Source organism: Amblyomma mixtum, chromosome 4, assembly GCF_055824585.1.
Source record: "Amblyomma mixtum isolate Tamu chromosome 4, ASM5582458v1, whole genome shotgun sequence".
Classification (NCBI taxonomy): Eukaryota; Metazoa; Arthropoda; class Arachnida; order Ixodida; family Ixodidae; genus Amblyomma; species Amblyomma mixtum.
The window spans coordinates 110,885,053-110,901,913 of record NC_143015.1 but is presented as its reverse complement, the minus strand read 5'-3'; the positions used below and the strand labels follow the sequence as shown (position 1 = coordinate 110,901,913).

The 16,861-nt window shown below is 50.7% G+C and overlaps 1 protein-coding gene across 6 annotated transcripts in view; it reads left to right on the top strand.

Moving 5' to 3' along the window:
- The window catches only part of gw (trinucleotide repeat containing adaptor protein gawky), a 37,042-nt gene extending 25,095 nt beyond the window's left edge, over positions 1–11,947 (top strand). For all 6 annotated transcript variants that reach the window (XM_089587570.1, XM_089587569.1, XM_089587566.1 and 3 more), the window contains exon 15: positions 50–11,947. In XM_089587570.1, the coding sequence (XP_089443696.1) occupies positions 50–863 (814 nt within the window). In that variant the 3' untranslated portion in view covers positions 864–11,947. The remainder of the gene's footprint in view (positions 1–49) is intronic.
- Positions 11,948–16,861: the final 4,914 nt, after the last annotated feature.

Sequence of the window (16,861 nt, the reverse complement as noted above, 5' to 3'; positions counted from 1 at the left end):
TACCTCTAGAGAGGGGCATTAAGAACGGCTGGATCGATGTGCTTTGCAGGAGCGGAAACGGCAGCATTGGCTCTTCCAAGGGCAACGCCTCCAAGAGTGGCTGGGGCGGCAGCTCTGATCAGGCACCCAGCTCGGACCCTTGGAACGTGGGGCCCAAGACCCGTGGACCACCTCCCGGCCTCTCTTCCGGCTGGGAGCAGCAGGGCAGCGCCAACTGCACCTTCCTGGTGCTCAAGAACCTTACCCCGCAGATTGACGGCTCGACGCTCAAGACCCTGTGCATGCAGCACGGTCCGCTGCAGCTCTTCCACCTGTTCCTCAAGCACGGCCTGGCCCTGGCCCAGTACGGGTCGCGCGAGGAGGCCGCCAAGGCCCAGTCGGCGCTGCACAACTGCGTCCTCTCCAACACCACCATGCTGGCCTACATCCCGTCCGAAACGGAGGTGGCCCAGTTCCTGCAGCTGGCCAACGGCCAAGGGCAGCACCCCTCGCAGCAGCCCCAGCACCAGATGCCCTGGGGATCCTCCTCATCCGCCTTCCACCCGCCCCAGCGCCCGCCCCTGCAGCAGTTTGCCCCGGGCCCCAGGGGCGCCAAGCAGCCCGGTGAACCCTGGAACACGCCCCAGCCGCCGGTCTCGTCGGCCGCGGCCGCCGTCTCGTCGTCGTCCTCGTCCAACGCCAGCCACCTGTGGTCGTTCCCAGGTGCCGGGGGCGGCCTCTGGGCTGCGCCCCAGCCCAGCCAGGCTGTGGGCGGTGGCTCCAACCCGTCGGGCCTCGACCACGACCACAGCGCCCCCGGTGGGCCCCAGTCCTCGCTCAACTCCTTCCTGCCTGGTGACCTGCTCAGCGGCGAGTCCATGTGAGTGGCCGGTGATGCGGCGCAGAGAGAGAAACCCGGACTACTGCGACGACGAAGGAGCGCGCGTGCCGGTGCCTTGCCGGCCCCTTTGTGATAACCGCTTTTGTGGGGGGTAGGGAGCTGGGTGACCCCATGCAGCACTCCCGCCCCCCTCATCCGCCTGGGTCTGTTTGTGTGTGGGTCTTACGTCGTGTGCGTGTCCCCTCCCCCCACCCCCCGCCATCCCCCCCTCTTTTTGCCGCCGCTGTGCGCCCTTTGAGAATGCCAAAATGACACGGACCGGCCTGTTTCTCTTTGTTTTAATTCTCTCGTTCTGTCGCGTGTATGTGTGTGGGTGTGATTGTGCGCGCGCTTGCCTGTTGCGAGTGAGGGAAAGTCAATCAAGATGAAAAAATAGTATATACACAAACACACATAAAATATATATATATATATTGATATTACGCATATATATTATATATATATATATTGACCACCTTTTACACGTGACTAAGAGTGTAAGAAAAAAAAACTTCGAAAAAACTAAAAAAAAAAAGAGAGATAACTACGAGAGAACACTGCTCTTCTGCACAACGTGTATGTTTTTAGTTTTTATTGTGGTTGATGACGTTTGTCTTCTGGCATGCACAAGGGGGGAGGGTGTCGTGTCAGCGGCGCGCGACGACTGCCAAAGTGTGATACCTTCATGGACAGATGAACGTTTTTTTTTTGTCGACATTGTGTTTTATTATCTGTGTTGCAGTAGTAGTCATCATTCCCACTGCTGTTAATGTGTTTTTTTTCCACGCGTTTGCGTTGCTTGTCGTTTCTTTCACCGCGCGGCGGCCCACATGTGCCGAATCAACGATTTCTGCCGCAGGCCAGTGACGGTGCTGCCCCCACCCGGTGGAGAGAACAAGTGTAACCTCTTGTGTAGTTGACGATCTCCCGTGTGCTGGCTGGGGAAGATGTGGCCCTCACTGCCATCGCATAGTGCGAGGCGGCTGAAATCTGGGCCGGGCCTGCCTCTGTTTCAAAACCAAAAAGACGAAGTGCCAGTTTTATTGCCGTAGTCCAAACTGACTACACAGATTATGTGGATAGGTGCATGGCAGTGCGGAGAGAAGTAGCCTTAGGGAAACTCGATGCCAAGCACCCTCAAGCCTCGGGTGCTGGGCTGAAAAGAATAAGCATTGTTATTTTTTTCGTCTGGAGTGTGCAAGCTTTATCTAGTGTTAGGAGAGTGTTCTTCGGGAGGCCAGCTTGTGCCACCTGTCAGCCATTTGCCGCAGGGCTCGGTTTCCTTTCGTTTTTTTCCGCAGCAAGGTTTTACTCTGGTTTTTTTCATCTACTGACTTTGGTGCGGGGTGGGTGCGTTGCCAGCAGCACTGGGTGGCGTATGCAGCACAGCGACATATCGGTGCGTGCAGGGCACAATCCTCTCTCTTCCCCCCTGACCTCTGCAATAAATGGGGGGGGGGGGGGGCTAAGTAGCAAAGTGTTCTTCTCTTCTCCCGTCCTCTGCTTCTCTCGCGTGCGCGTTCTCTCCCCTCCACACACACATACTCACTCACTCACTCTGGGTGCGGTCGCATTTTCCTCGAGCCGACTTGACACACTGGCATTTGGTTCCTTCAGAATTCTTACGCGTTGCTGCGCCCCCATGCTGTTGTGCTGCTGCCACCCCCCTGTCGACCCCTTCCCGTTTGACAAGTCTCCAGAAGGGCCTCACATATCTCTCTCTCTCTCCAGCAAGGCTCGCGACCGCTAGTGTGGCCTTGTCTGCCGCTGTCGCAAACTCTCCCTTTGGTGGACGACTTTTGCTCTTGTCTCTTGATCACAAGTGCGTCGTTTCTTTTTTTTCTTTTTCGCGAGGGGGGAAGGCCGGCTCTCCTGCTCCTCCCGCAATGCGCACACGGCTCCGCTCTGCTTTTGGCCGAGGGTCGGCCGGCCCCGCCCCCCTTGCTTTCCCGACGCGTTGGTAGCTCAAGCCCCCTCCCTTCCTCGGCTCGTCAGAATGGGGAGGGGGCCCCAGGTAGGAGAGGGACTCCCTGTGGCAAATGTTGGGTCTCTCAACAACTCACTCCCCCCCCAAGCCCCCCCTGCCTCCCCACAAAAGTGCTTCGGGGGTGTGAAGTGTGGGTGAAGGGGGGGAACCACACACACACAGAAGGCCCAACATCATCTCTACTACTACTATATATATATATAGCGCAATGCCTCTTCTCAGGCACACTGGTGTGGCAATCTATGCATCTTGTGCGCAACGTGCAATACATCTCCTGACCTGGTCTCCAATTTTTTTTTTTGTTGTTCCCTTCCTCAGGACTGGCAAAACTTAATACAATGTGAAAAAAAAAAAATCTTGCATTGAACTCCAGCACAATCCCTGCACTCATCTCTTCCTTTGCTGCATTGTGTCTGCATTTCGTACCAGCTCGGTGAGGCCCATCTACCGGCAGTGTCTCTCATTTCTTTGGAATTTGGACTGCCTGTTCTTTGTGTTGGCTCACGGTCGCACGGGATCAGTTGTGTGTGTCCACTGGAAACTGTAAAAAGCAGCTTGTCACAGGCGAAGGACAGCGATTTGTACATTTTTGGGTCTCCGTTTGGTTGTCCTCGTGTTTTTTTTTTTTGGGTGCTTTCATATCTGTCGGGTCACAGTGGCTTTGCTCGAGCCTTTTGTCCGAGACCTGGCTGATGGGCAGCTTTTGGTGCCAGGTGACATCTCTTAGTGTCTGCTGCCTGTTGTTCTTTCCTTCTCCTCCGTACTTAAAGAGTGGCGATTGTGTGCGACCTGAGGCCAGCATGTGTTGGTTGCTCCGTGTTCCGTTCGCCCTTGTGTCCTGTTTCTCGGTTTGCAGTACCTGCTTGCAGAAGTCTTCGGTAGTTTGCTGGTTATCTGTTCATGTCCTCAAAGCCAGCGATCAAAAGGTTGACACCTTTTTTTTCTCTCTCTCGTTTGTGCTGTCGGGACGCGGCAGCTATGAAAAGTCTGCCCTTTTCTCTCTGCGTGGACATGGCCATTCCTCGTTCCTTTTGCAAGTTTTTAATGAGTCAAGTCGAGCTTCTTGTTGCCTTTCTGAGGTGTGCATCTCTTGGGGTTCTATTTTGTTTAGTCTTGCTTCTCGATGCTAACACGGTCGCCTCATGTCACGTGTGTGCACGCATGCACGTCTGATGCAGTTTAAAAAGTGAGGGGACGGTTGGTGTAGTGGCAACGTAGCCTGGGGCCAAAGTATAAACGAAGCCTGGAGAGATGAGGGCGCACCTCCTTGTAGCCCTTGTTCGTCCCTCCATACAATTCTGCTCTCTCTCTCCCATGCTCTCGTTCTTTGTACAGATTGTCGGTATGTGTATGTACTCTGTGTGTGTGTGTGTCTGCTATGCTTTTTAGTGAGATTTGGGCTGCCTCCTTCATCCGAAGTGAGTGAGGCAGACCCAGCACTGTTAAAGAAAAAAAAAATAATAAACCTGTCGTTGTCAAGCTCGGTTCGCGCGGGTTGTGGGAAGGCCGCGGTGGAGTGCGTACCGAGAGTTGCCATGTGCATTTTTGGGGAGCTGTCGTCGTCCCCCATTCCCAGAGCTTTTTGTAGAAAATGCAATGACTTAAAAAGAAAAAAAAAAAAAGAAAAATCCGCGTCCCGGGCTGACGGGACACGGAACCAAAAAAAAAAGAGAAGGTCGGACAGGTGCACTCGCTTGTGCAAGTTGTTCACACGTTTAGGGTGATGTGTGTCAGTTGGAATCTAACCTCGCAAAGGCGCTTGCCCGTCACTTTCCAGAGCCAAGTGCATTAGTGGTGGAATCTCTCTCTTGCGGCATCGCGCCATGCATGGGTGCTCGCGGTTCCTCGACGGTGTTGGGCTTGTGTGCACCTGTCTGCTGTGTGTGTGTGTGTGTGTGCTGCGTGCGTGTGCGTTGTAGTGTTAACACGTATCAGTCTCTTGTCGGTGCCGGAATACAGCAGCAGCGGATACCTTAAAACAGTGAAGCACGTAATACTCTAGTGTGTCAAGGAAGCCGTGGGGCACTGCTGTGGGTCTGCTCAAGAATACAGGCGGGGGACTTGGGTGGGCACGCCACTGCGCTTTTCGCACAAGCAGCCTTGCCCGCCAAGGGGATTGTTCTCGGAGGAGGCAATGATGATTAGTCACTACCGCCTAGTGAGCAGTCAAAGTACAGGGGGAGGGTGTTTCGGCGTCACCCTCTCGACAAAGATGTTTCCGGGTTCTCGCAAGCCCTTCTCAGTTGTGTACAAAGTTGTCCGGGGTGTGCTGTCACAAGTGTAGCGGCAGCTAGCAGCTAGCATTGATTCCAGGCGAGATGCGTGTCGGCATTTCCGGCATGTCCGGGGGGGGTGATAGTGCATTTTGTGGGTTGACAGAACAGGGGGAGTGTGAGCTGCGAGGGTGGTTGTTTTCCAAACTGGTCTCAGTAGACGGCTGGGTGCTTTCTGCAAGGTGATCTGGCCGTCAGGGTTTGTTCAATGACGCGTTGTGGGTGTGGCAAAATGAGATTAACCCTGTGGGGCAGGGGGCACCGGTGCTTGTTGCCCCCGTGCTGGCTTTGGGGGGGGTTGTAGAGTGCTTGTACATAGTTTGGGGCGTCCACTTCCTACGCTGCTTTGTTGTTTGAGGAAACTCTCCTCCATGCCAAAGCTTGGTGCTTCCGGGCTGTAGCCGGGACGCTCTCAATTGCATTCCATTTTGTAGCCGCGCAGGTCGGGTGTTGCCTCTGAGAGGGGCTGCCGAGGTTTGGGGGTTTGGGAGGCGGGATGGCATCGAGCGTTTGCGCGTCTGTGGTAGCGTGGTAGGAGGGGAACGTGGGCACGGAGGGTGCGATTGTTGAGACAGGTGTTGGCAGTTTTACTGCGTGGTGTATAGGGGGCAGTGTGTGTTTTTGCCGTCTAGAACAGCAGGGATGCATGCATATGCAATCTGGCGTTCTCTCCAGGTTCAAAGCCCGAATTTGAGTTGCCGAAATGCCGCAAGGACAACAATTGTTTTTTCTGTGCCTTAAAAGTGGAGGAAAAAAAAAATCTGCAAAATGCAAGGTCCCTCTGCCAGTGTCGGCCAGGGCAAAAGTTTTGTCTGGCGTCTGTAGTGGTGGGAGGAGACGAGACGGCGGGGGTGTGTACTTCCAGGTGGGCTCGACGATGGTTTTGATGATGGTGATGCCTCCGCGGAGCCTCGTCGTGGGTTCGTGTGTTTGTGGTTTTAGGTTGACCCACCATTACTGCCGCCCTCCCATTGACCCTTCCTGCGATGGAGGCGCGCAGCTTCCTGGCACAGTTTTAACCACTGGCACGTGCAGCCACATCGAGGGCAAGGGAAAAAAGAGGGGATGCACTTTGATGTGATCTTTCACCAATGCCCGCAATTTCTTGTGCCACTCAGCTTTGCAGAGACGATGTCTGTGTGTGTGTGTTTTGTGCATGTTTGTGTGTGCGTGCGTCACGCTAGTTTCCCCAAATTTCAGATGTTCTTGTCACAGCCAGCTTTATTATAATCCAAATTTGTATTCTTATTATGTTGCATTCATCACAGATTTTTTTCTGCCGCAGGGGTATTTCCCGCACATAGTGCCATCCTACAGATTTTTTTTCCTTTTCGTGTGTAGCTTTTGAGTGTATTTTTTCTCTCGATTTGTGGTTTTTTGCGATGGTTGCGAGGTGGTCCAGTTGCCTCGGGCCAATCTGTGGAGCCCAGGTGCTTTGCACCCAAAACTTAGCGGCTGCACTTCCAGTTAGACTTTTGCTCCTATGGTGCTGGATTAAAAAAAAAAGAGACTCACAGAAAGAACAAACAGAACAACGTATAGCTTTAAGAAGAAATTACTAAGTGCATAACTACGCAGCAATCACGTGCAAAGGACACGGCCTACCCCCACCGAGTTGCTCGAAAGCTCATGTTTTGGATTGCCACTCCCCCATGGTCGGCAGCCGGAGGGGGGAAGGTCGTATATCGAGACCTCGTGTGTATAAACCTTTTTCTGGTCGATCTGCGATGATGCATGGTACTACTGCCAAGCCCATTAGTCATTCAGTGTCGTACGTCTTGGCTGCTCAGCAGTCTGGTCGTTTCCCTTGTTGCTCGGGATTGTTGAAGTGCGGCCCGCGGTGGGGAGCACAATCATGACTTTGGCCAAGGCGGGTTGGTTGTTTCCTCTGGTGGGCTTTCCAAAGCGGAACAATTAGTTGTAGCAGCTGCTGCCCTGGGATTCGGGCTGCCTCGGTGTGACACAAGCATTTATTAGCCGAAGGTACTCAAACATATAGCTTGTGGCAGGGTTGTGTGTGTCTGGTCGTCACAGGTCATCATCGGTTCCTTTTTTTTATTATTTTTTACCTCCCCCTCCCCTCGCGCAAACGTTACCGGCAATCGACGTAGTAGCTTTTTCAGCTAATGGACCAGCCGTGGGTGGTTGGCCGAAAGCACGTCTTTCTTCCTCTTTGAGAAAAATGGCAAGCCAAAAAAATGAAATATTGAAAAAATCTCAAGACTACCTCCTCCGCGCCTGGGAGAAGTTGTTAGCTCTACCGCCACGCGTCTTTTTGCCGATGTACACCGTATACCTGATTAATAATCATTGTATTGTGTCCTGCACTCGCCACTGGCCACTGGCCCCGACACATGGGACAAGCCAGCTTCAGTGTGGGGTTATGCTAGGACTGGTTCAAGCAAAGCTCACTTCATTTGTGGCCTGAATCTTGCAGAGAGAGAGAAAAAAAAAGCTATTTAATGTTACCTTCCTCGTGCTCTGTGTTGTCTCCCCTGCTCATGCACGTTTTGGGGTGGGGAAGTACAACCTTCCCTGGTAGGACTTGTCCATCAGCTTCTTCCAAGTGTGTTCAGCAGCGTCATTTTTTTTCGTGTCTGTTTTAACTGCTCGGTGGCGTTACCTTAGGAAATTTTACCAGGGTGGGATTTTTTTTGCGGGGCGTGTGTCGTGCCACGGGGGTCGGTCTGTTCTGCAAAGCTCTCGCCACTGCATGACCATGTGTGTGCATTTCTCGTTAATGTCTTTATTTTTTTTTTTTGACGACCTCCTGTGACACGTGAGTGGTGTACTACTACCTGCCTGCACCAGACTGAGAGAACAAGCGTGGCAACCTCTATTTTTCCGAACACTTAAAAACTAGGTCAACATTTTGAAACCGCGCCTCCCCGCTGACCGGTTGGGGTTGTCTCTCTCGCTCTCCATCGACTCCACAGGGACATGGCATGCCTGGTTGGGCCCCCTTCTTTTGTTGATTTGTTCGGCCATGTTTTTACACCCGGTGGCTCGGAGTGACCCGGTGTGTGTTTTCACCCTAAATGTCATGTGAGAAAAGAAAAACCGGTTTCTTTCGGAATGGAAACTTTAAATTGCCAATCTCGGTGCCTCTGGGGTTTCTCGCAGACAGGCTTGCGGAGGAGCATCTCTAATTCGTCTCCCAGCGGCAAATTACAGATCGAAAATTGAACAAAAAAGAAGGCGCGCATCGGGCCCCCTTCTTTTGTTGGTTTGTTCGGCCATGTTTTTACACCCGGTGGCTCGTAGTGACCCGGTGTGTGTTTTCACCCTAAATGTCATGTGAGAAAAGAAAAACCGGTTTCTTTCGGAATGGAAACTTTAAATTGCCAATCTCGGTGCCTCTGGGGCTTTTCGCAGACAGGCTTGCGGAGGAGCATCTCTAATTAGTCTCCCAGCAGCAAATTACAGATCGGAAATTGAACAAAAAAAAGAAGGCGCGCGTTTTGGACCAGGTGAGGGAGGGTCGTCTCTCTGGAAAGGGTGGCTGCATTTTCGATTATGGGGGAGAGGGAAACCTCGGCCAGCCCGTGAGGACTGCCGGCATGGGGCGAAGGAAAGGGGGGGGGGGGTTGCATGAGGTTGAGGGAAAGCAGGGGCGTTGCAAGAAGAGAGTGGAGACGGTGTGCCAGGTCTGGTGGCAGCAGCAGTGGATGATCTCAAAGTAAACTAGCTACCGCTGTGCCCCCTGCATGACGAAGACGACAACTCCACCATTCCCCCCGAAGGCAGACAATCAGGGCGCAGGCTCTTTCTCTCGTCTGTGTAACAGTTGCTAGGGCAACCCCGCTGCCCCCCCCCCCCCCCCCCCCCTCCCCCCCCGTTACCAGTTCGCGTTTCCCAACCACCCGCGTGCCAAAGCAGCTGCAGCCAGGAGCGCCTAGTCAGACAGCAGCTCCCTCCGCAAGCACTCGACAGAGCAGGCAGGCGTGCATGTGTGCTCGGACAACGTGCCTTTGCTGTCGCTGTGCCCTCCCCTCCTGGTTCCCTCCCCCACTGCTTACCTTACTTAAAATGCAAACGGCACGGATCACAAGGCTGGGGAGGAGGGAAGATAGTCGGGGGGGGGGGGAAACACCTGCGATGTCTTGCCACCGATGGGAGCCATGGCCCCATTCAGTGCACAAACCACAGCGGGGGGGAGGGGGTAGGCGCAGCGGGCTGTGTGCTGCGCCTTGCTTTTTTTTGTTCCCTTGCGCTATCCGCTAACGTACTCTCGTGTGTCTTGGTGGTGGTGTGCAAAGGGTTAGGTGGGGGCTTGTGGCAAAACGGACGGTGAGGGGCCTATCCACGAGTACACAATATTGTATGATGACTGAGCAGACAAGAAACTTGTTGCCAATGTGATTTTTGTTGGTGAGATGTGCACAGCAATTGTTACTATGAACTAGTATTCCTATTAATCGCTCGTATATATTTTTTTCTCGCGCGTACGCATTGAGTGTATAACGTGTACGTCCAAGGAGAACAGGAGGGTGTGTGTGTGTGTACTATGTGTCTCAAACCTGTGTGTGTCGTGCACGTCGGCACAATTATTATGTAAATGTGAAACGTGAACACATGTTGTTGGAAAAAGGTTTTTTTTTTTCTTCAATATCCCCTTTTGAGATGCTCAGGGTTTCCAAAGATGTGATGATTTCAACATACTTGCATGTGGTGTTCCTTTGCACGTTGCTATGAATATTATCCCCCTCGTCAGCTAACGAGTTTTTAAGTTATTGTGTTGCTCGCACTCTCCCCATTCCCCTTTCTCTCCGTTCGGCCGTCGTTGCCACCATTGGACTGTGGCGAAGGAAATCGTCCTTATTTTTTTGTTTTGTTTTAAGTGACCCAGCTACGATGGTGGGCAGTTTTGAACTGTTGTGCGCGAACGGTGTTTCGACAGTCCGCCCAACCTGTGTGGCCCTTGCAAAGGGAGAGAGAGAAGAAAAAAAATGCCGGCCGCAACGACGGCAACACGACTCATCCCGGAATCGTGCCACGTACATCAGCAACAGCGACCACCACCTCAGTGGAACAAAAGATGCGAGAAATCACCGGGAGGGGAGAGTGTGTCGAGACCTGCTGCCGCCGGTGTGTGTGCCGCGTTTGCTGCCGATCCGTGTAAACGGACCTACTTCATTCCGAGACTCTTAGCGGGTGTGGCATGTGCCAGAGTGTACGGCTGCTCAGCAGGGGAATGATGCATGCCCACTCGCGCTGGGTGCAATTAAGTTGCGGGGGGGCGCAGGAAGGGAAATACCAGTGTTTTAATTTGTTTTATCCCTTCTCTTTCTGTGCGGTCATGTGTGTGCATGTTTTTGTCTGTTGGTGAGAATAACGGGAGGGCTCGCCCCGTTGGCAGCTCTTGTTTAACTTGCTCCTGTGTCTGAAAGGAAGAAAGGCAGCGTGCAACCTAGTTCGTTGACTGCGCTTCGACGACGGCTTGGCACACACTGGTGCATGCATTGTTTTTCGCCTTTTGGGTTTTTCCTTTTGTTGTTCTTTTTCCATGATGTCTTTGGTGTGTGCGTCCGGAAGTTTAGTTTTGTAGTAAAGACAAAAAAAAAGGTGAAGAGCACTGGTTGCTTTTGGTCCCAAGCACAGACCTGATGTGAGTGTTGTGTCACACATGCTAAGGGAAGGGGGGAATGATTCTTTGTTCAGAATCCCGGCCAATGCAATGCAACTAGTGACACATCTCTGAATGGAGGAATGGGAACACAAGACGTGGCACGTTTTTCGGCACTTAAAAAAAAAATTGAAGTTGGTGAAAGCAAAAACTGGTCCCTCTGAGGTAGCGTGCCCCGTAACATGCAACTTCTATACTACACTACTTGCAAGTACTATATTAATGCAGCAGGTGAAGGAGGACAGTGTTTTTCTATCCAAGACTATGACAGCAGACAATGCGTTATCAGTTTGATGTCGAGGCACCTAGTGACAGTTATAATCTCAGGTTGTGTTTTCTGCCACTTTCTTCCCCCCTTCTACGGTGTGTTGTGTTTATACTTTTACCTGGCAATTTGTTCCACCCCGTGTTACAAATGTGGTTTGGACCGTTTGTTTTTGCTCTGCCTCTTCCTTTTGCGTCTATTTTTTTTCTTGTTCTCTCAATTTTAAGTGGTTGCAATTGTGAAAACAAGTGTTTTTTAGACATGAAAAAACATCTCACTGTGGTGACAAAGTGTGCATTTCCAAGTTCATGCCTTTTTTTTTTATTTTGCTCCTGCGTTTTGCTCGACTTTTGTTGTGTTGACATGTACATTTGTTTCGCTAGAATGAGTATAATGATAATGCATTGTTCAGTTTTTATTATTTGTTGCAAGTTTTTTTTTTCCCCCATGGGACCGTGCTCTTGAGTGTCCGCCGCCATTAGTACTGTATACTACCACTAACTACCGCTGTTGTCAAGGTGTGTGTGTATCGGGGAAAAAAAAAAGTGACAAGGAAGAAACAAAAAAGCATGTGACACTGACAAACCAAGGGTATACATATAGATATTTAAGGACACGGCACTGCGGGGATCCCAACTTGTGATTCAGACTGCTAGTTCAAAACCCAAGCCCCTCGCTTTGTCTGGGGGGCACCGTGTTCGACGTGGAAGAACTTGCTTATTCAGGGGCCTTCTCACACCAAACACACACACACATGAAAGTTGTAGATGGTTTTATTATATATACATATTATATATGCGCGAAGAACGATGCTGGCTGTACTTGGACGATGACAAAGATACTGAAAAAAAAACCTTGTGATGTGTTGATGAATTTATTGTATTGTAATAGCAGTCAACTTTCAGGCATTAAAGGTTTGTGTAATATGTGCCTCCCACTTGTCCCCCTTCGTTTCTTTGTCTCTGGAGGCTGTTGGGCTGTGGAGCTGGTCTTCGCAGCCCTCAAGCAGTTTGTGGAGATGGAACATGTCACGAAAAACTTCGTATTGAACAACTCATTGTGAACCAGTTGTCCGCCTTTGCCTTGAAATGTTGTACATGTTTAAAACTGCGAATAAGCCTGGACTGGGAGCTGTCTAATTTGCTGCAAACAAGGCCCTGGACAGTGTTGGGAATGATTGGAAGGAGCTGACCATAGTACAGAACAACGCTGTGAGTCGGGCACAGCGCTTTCCAGTCCCTCCCTGCATTCCACCGGCAAGCAAGGCTATTTCAGTCGTGGCCAGGGGAGCCGCTTTTTATGCGAAGCATATTACTCGCACAACCGAGCTTCTTCCTTGCTGCGCCGCGCACGGCCGCGTAGCTACCACTTGACCTTCATCGACGCACCACGTGATATGACGTCACAAGAGCTGTGAAAGCTGGGGCTCGTGCGCTCGCTTGCGGACGCGCAGCCTCTGCCGGCGGCCTAACTCCCGCTCCTACCGCTAGGAGATACTGACGTCACGCAAAAGGCGACGCACTCGTTGAGTTACCACGTTACCATTTGGATTTGTGGCAACACATTCAGCCCTACGCAGAAGAAAATAGTACGAACACTATCCCAGTGCCAGGAATCTGATAAGGATGATGACGTGTTAGTTGAATCGAGCTTGGGAAGCGCCGTAATAGGGTCTAATTAGGATAAGCACGTGCATAACAGACTTTCACTGTATGATTTTGTGATACATGGGAAGTGCAATTACTATGAACCTTGGATACAATGAGCGCCATGAACTGTATGACGCCGTAAACACGGACACGGCCCTGCTGACCGACTTTGCAACGCACCATGATGTCACCTCCTCTGGCTGTAGCGACATCGTTCTTGCCACCAAATTCCAAGTGCAAGGACCAACTCAAGGTAAGGCAATTCCAGATGATCGCACTTCCGCAGTGGTTGCGCCTCGGCCGTGGTCGCACCGACCGTGAGCGGGAGTGAAAGTGCCGCCGCGGTGGCTCAGTGGTTATGGTGCTCGGCTGCTGACTGTGCGGTGGTGGTGGTGAAAACTTTTAATTTCTAATGTCCCTAGTCCGGGACACCGCATGACAATGCCCCGTCTCTAGCCCGTTTCACCAGAGCCCTTTGGGACTCAAGCGAGGAGCAGTTGAGAAGGGCAGTCTCCCATGCCTCTCTGGAAGGGGTAGGGGAAGGGGGGAGGTGGGGATTTTGAGCATGTGATCATTACTTGGCAGGGGAGATCTCCCCCTTAGCTGCTTGCATTCTAAGACGGACTGCCACTGATCCAACACCCAAAAGAATCATTTGGGCTCCTGGCCACCAGGGCTTACGAGGTAATGAGGCCGCTGACGCGGCTGCCCGAGCGCTTACTCACCGGGCTCCTCATCCCAGCTCTTCTGGCTCGGAGACTAACCAGCCGCTGCTGCGATTCAAGGAAATTATAACGCATTATAGCGACATCCACCGCCTTTTCCCGGCCCCTGCAAAGGGGCTGAGTAAGACGGAGGAGCGAACTTTAAGGCGCCTGCAGACAGGTACTCAACTCTGTCCTGCAATCTTAAAGCATTACGATCCTAACACGGATGGGCGATGCCCACACTGTGGGGAGACCTGTGATATCTTCCACATGGTGTGGACTGTGCGGTGTCAGTGCACGTTAAAGGGGCTCCTGAAGTTTGCTCCCACTGCACCAGCGCCACTTCTCCCCTGCCGGTCATTTTGGCGTTCCTTTCCGGGCACGTCGCGGGTGGAGCGCATTGAGCCAGCAGCCTGTCGACTGGTACGCGCGTGCTGCTCGCGCCGCTGACACACTCTCTTTCATTGTGAGCACGTGCCGTCCTGCTCGCGGGCGCACAAAAGTGTTGTTGCCGCTCGCTGTGAATTCCGCGACGTTCTAAGAGTGGAGAAACTTGTTGTGTCTGGGGCTGTCACAATAGTTCTCTGAACATCGACGGCCAAGGACTGCCCGTGGAATTCTACAGATTTCCTGGACATGTCCTACATTCTTGGGGAAAAAAAAATAATTTAATATTGGAAAATTGTAACGTACAGTAACGGAAATATTGAAGGTAATGGTCCACCCTTTCTATATGCAGCAAAATCTTAAATATTTTTCATCGCTCGTATCGAGCAGTTGACGATAGGAAAAACGCTAATACGAAAAAAAAATGCAAGCCTATCGATGGGCGATTGCTATAGTGAAATCTTCCAGTATATGAAAAAAAAAAAAAAAAATGCGTTCATACACTTGTTCCTACTAAAAAATGTTTTTGTCCGGAATTGTTGGGTATGAAGTGGATGAGAACGAGAAACGGCAGGCCTCGATAACTGCTGTGGGCAGGGTGAAGTAAGCTTTTTCCTGTTGCTAAACACGTTTGGCATGTTGCACGCGTAATATTATTTCTGAGCAGTTTTGGCTGTAATTCACTAAGCATGCAGTGTTTAGTAAAGCTCGCGCTAACGAAACTCATTTCTTTTGCCATTTTTTTTATTTTGGAGACTGACCACAGCTAGCGGCATTATGCAGACGCGTGTGAGGCAAGGTCAGTGATCGCCTCAATGTTCCGACTTGTGACGCCTGGCTCAATTTTCGAAGCTGCTTTACATGTACAAAATTTCTAAAAACAAAAATAATCAAAATGTTTGCTTGCACATGAATGAGCGTTTGCATATGAGCGATGGCTCTGCAAATAAATTGTTTTGGGGATGCGCGTGCGCTGTAATCGGCATTAAAATAAATATACCAACCGCTTATCTTCGTTGTAGCGATTGACCAAACTAGAGCATTTTTTCTCTTTGCCGTACATAGCAAGAAGCTGGTAGGCGCTTTTCGTGAGTGTTTTCGTTTTTCTCCTCTGCCTCGCGTGTCGCCTTAAGGCCACTTTATTTTAAGTTAAAATAAAAATTATCTCCATTATTATTCAGCGAAACACGTAACAAAATCCTTATTATTTGGCCAACAAACCTGCATGCACCTAACTGCTCAGCCACCCAACGAAATTAAGCATCTTGCGAAGATGGCCGCGCCAAAAAAAAAAAAATGGTATTTACCTCAAATACCACGTCTTAAATGACCTCGTCATTTACTTGCGATACACATTTCGCCGTTACGGTACCGGCTTTTTCGTCAACAATCTGCTTCACGTAGTGGGCCTGATCCACTAGCAGTTCATTTTTCAAGTTTGCGCAGCGAAAAAAAAAATTACTGTCCACTATTTCTTTTAACCTACATCTCAGAGCGTACTGCCGCGACAGAAAGAAATGCGAACAGCGCAGTGCCTAGGCGCTCCGCTGTTGAATTTTATAATACACAAATACGCTAGAGACATCTGTGATACAATAATGTACCACTCTAGCGTCTTTTTGTTACTACCGAGATAAAAACGCATTGAAGATAAATTCCGACTGCGCAGCGCGTGGGCGCCGTGCTGTCCGCATTTTTTTCTAGCGCCCCTGTACATTTTACTAATCCTCTGAAGCTCGTCAGCGTTCAAGCACGAGGGAAAAAGCTCGCGTCTGCACAAGGAGATTTGCAGGCTGGCCAACACGTGCAAAGTACGTGCAGAACTGGCTTTTTTTTTTTCAGGGGAAAGCGCGCTGCTCGCCCAGCTACTCAATGGTAGGGAGACCGGTTTGCCCGGACAAAAATGCGGAGTCGCCCGGAGAGGGCGCTTTTCAGTGGCGTCCGCAGCGCCCCCCTGCGAAGCTGCGACACAGATGCTAACTTAAAAAGAATTACAGGAATCGATGCAAAGGAACGGGAGTTATTCAATGAAGAAATTTCAAAATACAAGCAAACAAAACGCTGCCCTCAACTTGATTTTTTTGGGGGGGGAGGGGGGGGGCTTCCCACTCCTATTTCGCTCTCCCAATGACGGCACCTGGCGCAACCAATCAAAACAGCCTGCCAGAGCACGTCGCGGAAGTTTGCAGTCCATGGTTGCCTGCTCTCTGTAACTCGTTCTTGCCGAGACTGGCAGCGTCGTTTCCATGCCAGAGCCCCTGGTGGTGTATTTTTATTTTACTTGCTTTGCAGGGCTTTTGTCTAAGACGAACAAGTTGTTTTTGTTGATCTAATATAAAACACCGACAGGTGACAAAATGTGTCTCTATTTATTCACACAATTTGCAGTATATTTACTGTTTGTCCAATCATCAAGCTCGCGCCAGATGATGTCATATCCGCTGCTAAAACCCGCCACTGTGTGGGGGCACCATCAGAGACATTAAAACAAAAAACGGAATATACGCGGTATTACCGACGCTAATAGCACCATTGTAACTCACTGTATGCGATCAACAGGCAAAACAGTCAACTAAGATTGTGTTTCGGGGCCCCTTTAAAGAACCCCAGGTGGTCGAAATTTCCGGAGCCCTCCACTACGGCGTCTCTCATAGCCTTCGCTTTGGGACGTTAAACCCCATAAACCAAACCAGAAGAAAGAGTGGCCGTAATGGAGAAAATGAAAATTGTATTTGAAGATGAGGAAGGAGCGCCCAGCGAAGCGCAGCGGTGAAAGACCAATTTGACTCAGCGAGTTCCACTCGGCCAGCTGCAGCTATCGCGTCACTCCAGGTTTAACCAGCGCTAAACCAACCACAGAAAATTTTTTTGAACTCTTCACGGTGAAGATGCACAATACCATACGACCGCTCTTGAAGGTTTGGAAAGCGCTATGATATGATGTGCTTTGAGGAAGCCGGCGTGCATATATAACGAACTTTTCTAATAAATAAACGCGTTTTATTGGAATTCGTATTTTAGGTAGTAGCAGTAAAATGATAAGTCCACTTACTACGAATCTCGGATACAGCGAAATGGGCTAACTGAATTGCCCGCGCGCCGCTATGT